The 8887-nt window shown below is 43.9% G+C and overlaps 2 protein-coding genes across 2 annotated transcripts; both read left to right on the top strand.

The window, feature by feature from the left end:
* Positions 1-4835: 4835 nt before the first annotated feature.
* On the top strand, positions 4836-7085 carry LOC143898010 (uncharacterized). The gene has a single exon (XM_077407014.1). The coding sequence runs from the start codon at positions 4836-4838 to the stop codon at positions 7083-7085; it is 2250 nt and encodes a 749-aa protein (XP_077263140.1).
* Positions 7086-7232: 147 nt separating this feature from the next.
* LOC143898009 (uncharacterized) lies at positions 7233-8665 on the top strand. The gene is made up of 2 exons (XM_077407013.1): positions 7233-8504; positions 8609-8665. Exons 1-2 carry the CDS (start codon positions 7233-7235, stop codon positions 8663-8665), a joined length of 1329 nt encoding a protein of 442 aa, XP_077263139.1.
* The last annotated feature ends 222 nt before the right edge of the window (positions 8666-8887 follow it).

Genomic DNA, 8887 nt, shown 5'->3' with positions numbered 1-8887 from the left:
TTCCCCGGTCTCGCGAAAAAAGTAAACGAAGGGGGAGAAATGGCCCCGCTTTTTCAAACCGAAAACCCCGGGGGCGCGAAATTTCCCGGTAAAAACAGATCTCTGTTCTTTCTTTCCCGGGGATACATGGGCGGGGGGAATTGTACTTAGGGTCCCCCTCCGCTTGTATAAGTGTGCGAGATCAAGAAAGGGTTTTTGGTCGTTTCATATGGCGCGATAATTCCAAATAAACCTTTGGAAAAACGCCATTTTTTTCCCGATGTTTTTTAAAATAAAAAAACGAGGGAAAACGGGCCCGAGCGATTTTTTCCGCTTCCTTTTTGGGCGATAAAAAACGATCGAACCTACCCCGATCTAATATACGATCCGGGGCGCGACCACGACAAACGATCCCGCAAAACGATTTTGGAAATGGCATCTTTCCCTAGATACCATTTGGGGAAAAACCAGGAAAATTTTAAAGGCCTTATATCGCGATAAAAATAATATTTATAAAAGATACGAGAATCGTAACGCTATAAAAAATAGCTTTGCGTTCTATGATGTCTGAACTAAGGAACGGATTTGCGTAAAGTTTGCTTGAAGCGGATCGAGCTAATCGAATAATAATTCTTTTTTATTAGTCTTAATCTCTTTCAAAGACACTAATTGAGAATAATGTACAAAATATTTTTGAAAACGTTGTAAAAAGAGAGCTGTAAAAAAAGAAACGTTTGCCATGAAAATTAGAAAATGGTCTTATGGTAATGACAAAATTTTATATGACAAAGGACAATACAATTAGACATAAAGAAAACTGTTTTCAATAAGCAAGAAAATTAAACGTCGTGAAACTTACTATTGTTGGAGAGATTTCAATTTAAAAATCCAATCATCTTTTAATCCCTTTTATTTATTTATCATTATTGTATAAATATATATACGTTTGTGTGTGTGTTTATATATTGCAGAAAAAATATAAAAATAATTGAACTAGCAAAAATGAAATTAGCGTGGTTGTGTTCATCAATTAAATTGTGTTAAGAGTTCACGTCTTATTTGTCTTATTATTAAATTCGAGTAAAACCTTGCTCCATACGGATGTTGCACATCACCCTGTACGTGAGACTGCAGCACGTAGACCGTAGACGTAGCCGTAATTGCATCAATCAATAAAATCCGAGCGTAAGACCTTCCCTCGTGCTTCGGGTGGAAACTACGCGCGTGTCGAGTTAATATCAGGGGTACTCCACTTGGCAGGGATGACAAACGCGGACGGAACGGTCAAGTAGCAAGCGTCAGTACTACTTCCCCCGTTCGATCGATCGATCTTGCCCGCATCCACCAGTGGATGCGACCCTCCTCTATCCAGGAGGAAACGGGCGATGTCACGGGACGCGCGACGCGCGAATGTCACGGCGGAGAACCCGGAACGGACGTGCGTGCGGGCATCACGAGCGGAAGCGAGGTATGCGTGCGTGAAACGCACCAGGCGAATTCTCGAGACAGTTTGATGGATTAATACCTTTGTGTTCTTGTTACATGCGCGCGTGACTTACAGGCCGTAAGTTCAATGCCGGCGCGCGGCCCTGGTCGCGGTGAGAGAGATTTACGCTCTCGCGCGAAGATACCACCTACACCGTGTTAATATCGTACACCGTACCTGCATGGGCTGCATGCATCCACAATAGGCAAAGAAATTGCTAGGATGGAATAAATATCTGCGGATAAACCGCGCCGAGATAAACGCGCGTCCGCACCCGCCCACCCGATCTCGTTTGCGTCGGCGTTTTTCGAGAATAATAAATCTCATTCCGACGGCTAACGCAGCACGCTCGAGAAAATCAGTCGCTAGAAAAGGGCCGCAATCGTGCGCGCGACCAGTTTTCCATTGAATATCCATTCGACAAAAACTGTGCAAAATGGAACAGGACGATTCTTTAGGGAGCTATATAGTCTTGCTAAATGAGTACGTATGGGGACGGCGCGTGCTACTCTTAGCCGCTAGGGGCGCTAGCGAAATTGGGGACACACGGAGCTGTCACCGAGCATATTAACAAGAAAAGCTGTGTGAATATTAGAAAAATCCATTCTTAATTTTTGTATCAATCTGCACAATCATTATTCTCCAAACCTCTCAACTCATTAAACGTAAATAACATTATGACATATGTCCCAAATTTCGGTGCTGCCCTCTGCTCTGAGCTTGTTATGTCGCCGCCCCCATAGGTATAGAGGGAATTTACTTTAAACGCGCTCATGTACATTCCTCGGTAGAGACGGATTTATCCTTTTTTGCAGTTGGTGAAAACTTACTCTCTAAATCACATAGAGTGCAATGGTTTTGCCACTAATAATAGACTAGATTAGAATGATTGCTACAGTCACTTTAAAAGAGAGGAGTTATTTATATCAATTTTCAATTTAATATAAATTATATTTGATTGTCTCTTTATATATTTAACATTTCAATTATTAACTTATAACTGTAAAATTACGAACGAGAATGTGCGACAGAAAATATGACTACTTACGTATATACGCTACTATAATAAGCCTTTACCTCTATCGACTTTTACATAGTTGAAAGTCTTGCCTAAGAACTTTTGTTCAATATGTTAACTGTGACAGAACCGTTTCCATTTTCAAAGAGTTTTCCTTCGCCTTTCGTTTATTATGAAACCTATTACTTTCCTCGGTCACAATAGTTTCCCTCCATATAAAATTTCCGTCTCGCGGTAATAAGAAGGAAACCGATAAGCCTAGCACACCGAAATCATTATCGTTTCGAGCAACTTTGCGCTCTTTGTATACATTCCTCGGTATAGGGACGGAGCGTAAAGAATAGAGATAGGACCGTAACGAGTCGAGATTTCGACGATGACCCGCCGTGGCACGTAAAAAAAAAACGCAGCTGGATGAAATAGTCGGTGGCTTTTTACCCGCGGGACGCGGACAAGGTAAAAGGCAAAGCTACCAAAAGCCGGGGCTTTATTGCGTAGGAGGCCAGGATCTCGAGCGAGGTTGTTTAGATCCCGCGCCCATATAGACCGGGGGATCGTAAGAAGGCCGGGGAGCCTATCTAGGATCGTATACCGGCCCGCCCCTCGGATTATGGCCGCGAAACGGTTCACGTCGTCCGTTTTCGTGGCTCGTAAGCGACGCTTATTGTAAACTTGCATGGGACCGTACAAAGTCCTCCCGTTGGCATTTTGTCGTACTTACGACGGGATTGTACTTTTTCGGATGGTCTGTCTAAAGATTATACGACACATTATCTGTCGCGTGCGCACGCGTGCCACAGTGGTGTTTCAAAGTATTCGGTGCAGTCTCGTCGAAACCATAAATGCAAATATAAATACGCGAATATCTTTATTGAAGGCAATCGCGTAGAACTTTTATTAAAATAGTCTAACGAATAATTGGTAAGAAAATTGTTCGTAAAATATTTTGTATCTTTCACGATATAGTAACAGCATGATGAAATAAACAAAGCTTAAGTGGAACATTTTAATGTTTTACTTTCATACGCGAAAATGTAAGGAAAAAATTATGCAAAAAATTCTTTTATATTTTTCTACGATTTATTTCATGTCAAGGTTTTTTATACCAAGGTTTTTATATATATAATTAATTGGGCACGTTTTATAAAAAAAAAATTTTTTTTTTCGTAGGAGATATATAGGTTTTATAAAATATTACTTCAAACTCACATAGCCGATGACGCGTCGATCACGCTCGAAGTTACCCGAGCAGTCTGTGGCATCACAATGTTATATGCCGTATACGATATCTATTGAGATTTCGATCTTTTAATAGAAATGGTAATAATTAAAACGTGTAGGACGTGTTTTGTCCCTCTCTGTGGTAGTACAACCAAAAGTACACCAAATAAAGTGTTCGCGACATTGCCACAAGACGTGAAACTTCGTCAAAAGTGGTTTATTAATGCCGTTCGGAGAGACAATCTCAAAAACAGCAAATCGAACTTCTTTTGTTGTGAAGACCATGCTCCGAACCTTATTTTCAGGGCAAAGGCCCTTGCGCAATGCCAGGCAACAGGCAATAGGAACAGGGAATAGAAATCAGAATAAATCATGTATAAATGCAGAATAAACAGTTACACAGGCAATAGACATAGAGTTTCCGTCACGTTGAAAATTCTGTGCCTATATTGCCTGTTGCCAATTTGTTCGGGAATGAGTCTGCGATGGTTATGAAAATAGGCGCAAGAGGACAGCAGTGATCGGGCGATACCGAACGCGCCGATTGCGGTAGCGATCTAAGCTCCGAATTCGGGAGAAGGAGAACGAGTCGGCTCCGAGCACGCCCAGTGAACACACGAGGCAAATACTCTCGTTACGCGACGTCCGCTAAATAATTATAAGGAGCGTTATATCTCCTCTGCGATATTACTGCAGACTGTACTGCGCCAAGGCATTGTGACTCAATCTGTGACAGCAAAAACAACTGTACAATTAAACGTAAGCGAACTCTCTATACAGACTACTTCATTCCTTCTCCTGCAATTACTAACGAAGAGAACTGACGACTCGAAAAAGGGGCTTCCTTATAACGCGGAGATTCAAACAGAAACATTTGGTCCTTCGAGGATTCAGACCGGCCTCCGTGAATCCTGAAGACTTAAAATTCGAGTCGTTCGCAAGTTAGCCGAGTTCAAAGCTCGAGGAATGTTCTGGGCCACGTCAGCTCGTTCGCCAAGGACTAACACATAAACATTTTTTCTGCTGTTACGCTCTTGGAGTCTCCGAATTCCTCCTCTTACAATAACAGTAACTCTCATATCTTCTGGTGTCACAACTGGCTGAAGTACTCAATTCACACACATATCAAATATGGAGCGACTCCTGGCCGAACAACAAGATGTTATCCGTTCTATCGAACGGACTATTGAAAATTACAAGAAGATGGCGATGAAGCTACGTACTCCCGCCGTCACAAGAAGCCGGCTGGTTATCTTGAAGGAGCGTTGGACACAATGCCAAACTCTAAACGCCGAGATCAAGACTGCTGCAACTACGGAGCAACGGACCGCTCTCCCCTACTTCGTGGAGGACGAATTCTCCGCTGCGGAAGATACTTACCTAGAAGCGGCGGACTTCCTGGCTCAGGCCTTAGACGAAATGGAAAAACCCGTAACGACTTATAGTCATAATATTCATTCTTCTACTATAAGCGAAAGCAATCCTGTCGCTATACCGTTGCCACGTATTAATCTCCCTAAGTTTTCGGGTCAATATACCGAATGGACGAATTTTCGAGATTTATTCGAGTCATTGGTCGCGTCAAACGAGAACCTCTCTAACGTACAACGTTTACACTATCTAAAGGCTAGCTTGACGGCAGAGGCTGCGCTCGTGATAAAAAATATTTCGATAACGGACGCAAATTATAGAACCGCGTGGTCCGAATTACAAAGGCGATACGACAATCTGCGTGCGATAGTAACAGCTCATTTAAATTCGATTCTAGATTTGCCTTCAATGAAATCCGAATCAGCTTCGGAACTAAAGCGTGTTTACGATACGATTAATGATTCCTTGCATGCCTTGCGAAATATTGGTCGCCGAGTGGACGATGACTTTGTGGTTGCAATAACGGTGCGTAAATTAGATTCTCGTACTTTGCGGGAATGGGAACTACAGTTAGGAAGTGCAAATAATCCCCCGCTTTATTCAACATTAAGTGAATTTTTAGTCGGAAAAATGCGTGCGCTCGAAGCCATCTCCGACGTCAGAAACGATTCTAATAGTAAAAATCCCCGTACAGGAACCACGAAGTCTCTCGTCTCAAACGTCTCTCACAAATGTATGGCTTGTCAAGAACCTCATGATTTGTATCAGTGTAGTAAATTTAAATCTTTCTCCGTAGATCAGCGGAAAAATCTTGTAAAGACACAGCGCTGTTGCTATAATTGTCTCGGAAGGGGACACTTTCCAAGTACCTGCCCTTCACAGAAGCGATGCACTCACTGCCAAGGGAAACACCACTCGCTTCTACACTACGGAAACGAGCCTAATTCTTCGAAGGAATTGGAAACTTCGAAAGCTAATGATTCTAAGTCTGACGTTCCGGTAAGTGAGCCGAACTCCACGGTGGCATTAAAGGTGCAGATTGAAAGAGTCTCCAATCCAATCACAACTCCAGTCTTACTCGCCACGGCCAGAGTCTTAGTTAGGACGACTGAAGGTCGTGCGCTACGGATACGGGCGCTAATAGATACGGGTTCCGAAGCCACCTTTATAACGGAAAGGGCAGCACAGGCTTTGCATTCTAAGCGCCAGAAAACTAAAGTTCGCGTCACGGGATTAGGAGGTCGGTGTTCTAATGTCTCCAATTATCGTACATTCATTACATTAAGCCCTTGCAGTTCCGAGTTTTATCATGTTAATACCCGAGCTCTCATTTTGCCTACTCTTACGTCGTATAAGCAAATGCCAAAGGTCGACCACGAGCTATTCCCTCACTTGCGAGATTTGCAATTAGCGGATGCGGATCCATCTAACCAAGACCGTATTGACTTATTGATAGGCGCGGATATCTACGGTTCTATCCTATTAGAGGGGTTACGCAAAGGTTCTGAAACAGAACCAGTCGCCCAGAGAACCATCTTCGGCTGGGTCATATTCGGTCCTTACAGTTCCATTAGGAATGTGGACAAGACTACTAGTCTGCACGCCACGGTGTCTCCTTCGGTGGACGACAAACTTCGCAAATTCTGGGAGTTAGAGGAAATTCCCTTTACGCGACCGCTCACTAAAGAAGAAGAATATTGCGAAAATCTTTTCGTGTCAAGCCACTATCGACGACCCGATGGGCGATATGTAGTCCGACTGCCCTTTAAAGGGGATGCTGTAACTGAATTCGGGAACTCTTTGCAGATTGCAGTTAAATCTCTGATTCGTCTAGAAAATCGTCTGTCGAGAGACCCTGCCTTGCATGAGGCCTACAATCGTTTCTTAAATGAATATGAGCAACTTGGGCACATGTCTCGAATCACGCCTTCAGACCAAAATGGAAGTTCGACGTTCTACATGCCCCACCATCCTGTTCTTCGCGAAGCTAACAGTTCAACCCCGCTGTGAGTTGTGTTTAACGCTTCCAGCCCTACTAACGTCGGGTTTTCTTTAAATGACCAACTCCTAGCAGGTCCTAAGTTACAAGAGGATCTTACTTCTATACTCTTACGTTGGAGAACACATCGATACGTATTTATTGCCGACATTGCCAAAATGTTCCGGCAAATATTAGTCCATCCCTCTGATACCGATTATCAGAGGATAGTATGGCGCCCCTGTCCTAATGGCCCAATAGTGCATTGCAGGTTACTCACCGTTACTTACGGACAGAAACCATCACCTTATCTAGCCAAACGCTCTTTGAAACAGTTATGTATTGACGAAGGGGCAAGGTTCCCACTAGCTGTGTTGGTACTCGAGGAGAGCACGTACGTCGACGACGCGCTGTTTGGAGCGTACGAACAATCTCAAATACTTGAAATGCGCAATCAATTAAATAATTTATTGAAATTAGGAGGCTTCCAGATGAAAAAATGGGCGTCTAGCCATGAGGAGCTTCTCGCTGATGTGCCTATAAGTGAACGTCTGGATCTCTCTAGTGTGTCCTTTCAAGAAAACGCTTCTCTTAAGGCGTTAGGCTTGTCTTGGAATCCTTCCAACGACTCCTTTTCATTCTCCTTCAAGTTTTGCAAGCCTAAAGAGGCTTCGAAACAATCAGTGTTGTCAATTATTTCTCGCATTTTTGACCCATTAGGCTTGATCGCTTCCGTGGTAGTTTCCGCAAAAATCTTTCTTCAGGAGCTGTGGATGCGAAGACTCGATTGGGATACACCCTTGCCCACCGACCTATTAGAGTGGTGGGATACATATTACAGCGGCTTACAGCAGCTACGAGAGATCTCGATCCCTCGGTGGACTACGCAGGGCCCAGAAGTTTTAGGTCTTGAACTACACGGATTCTCAGACGCTTCCAGCCGAGCGTATGCTGCTGTAGTTTACATTAGAGTAATAACCTCCATGGATCAATTTGACGTAACTCTACTGATTTGTAAAACCAAAGTTGCACCTATTAAAACTGTTAGCATCCCCAGACTGGAACTCTGCGCTGCTGCACTGCTCGCTCGACTCGTTAAATTCGTACAAGTTGCTCTTAAATTGCTATCCGTGCCGGTGTATTGCTGGTCGGACTCTCAGAACATTCTTGCCTGGCTGCGACAGCACCCGTCCCTCTGGAAAACATTCGTCGCAAATCGAGTGTCTGATATACAAACGCGATTACCTCTCGCTAAATGGGGATACGTCAATTCAAAATTGAACCCTGCTGATTGCGCCTCCAGAGGAGTAGAAGCTACTACTCTCAGAGGAAGGCTGCTTTGGTGGAAGGGACCCCCTTGGCTCAGCCAACACTCTACTTCGTGGCCGGAGCATAATCCTGCGATGCCGGCAGAGACTATCCCGGAAAGAAAGAGCGTTCAAGTTCTAACAGTAAAACGCGAGTCTCTCGAATGGGACCTACCGACGGAAATCTCTTCGTGGCCACGCCTTCTTCGAATAACAGCTTACTGCATGATATTTTCTTATAACCTCAGAAAACGTGTAGGCGCTTCGAGCGCCGTCCCGAAAAGCGAAACAATCTCACTAGCTAACGCCATTAGGCGAGCTCGTTCCCTTTGGATAGCCAAGGTCCAGGATCTATATTTCGCCGAAGAGATTAAAACGCTTAAGTTGTCAAAGCCCCTACCGCAATCCAGTCGTTTGAAAGGTTTGACTCCGTTCATTGATTCGGACGGACTATTACGAGTAGGCGGGCGCTTAGAACACGCGCCTTTCTCGTTCGAAGAAAGACACCCCATCATTTTACCTCGACA

Source organism: Temnothorax americanus, unplaced genomic scaffold, assembly GCF_048541705.1.
Source record: "Temnothorax americanus isolate GAGA-0224 unplaced genomic scaffold, ASM4854170v1 Scaffold219, whole genome shotgun sequence".
Classification (NCBI taxonomy): Eukaryota; Metazoa; Arthropoda; class Insecta; order Hymenoptera; family Formicidae; genus Temnothorax; species Temnothorax americanus.
This window is presented reverse-complemented; position numbering and strand designations above follow the sequence as displayed.

Bases quoted from the DNA above. Each gene is read 5' to 3' on its own strand.
- LOC143898009 (XM_077407013.1), top strand. From the start codon at position 7,233: ATGTTCCGGCAAATATTAGTCCATCCCTCTGATACCGATTATCAGAGG. The intron at 8,505-8,608 runs GTAAAACGCGAG...TTATAACCTCAG, and splicing joins AGAGCGTTCAAGTTCTAACA to AAAACGTGTAGGCGCTTCGA.
- LOC143898010 (XM_077407014.1), top strand. From the start codon at position 4,836: ATGGAGCGACTCCTGGCCGAACAACAAGATGTTATCCGTTCTATCGAA.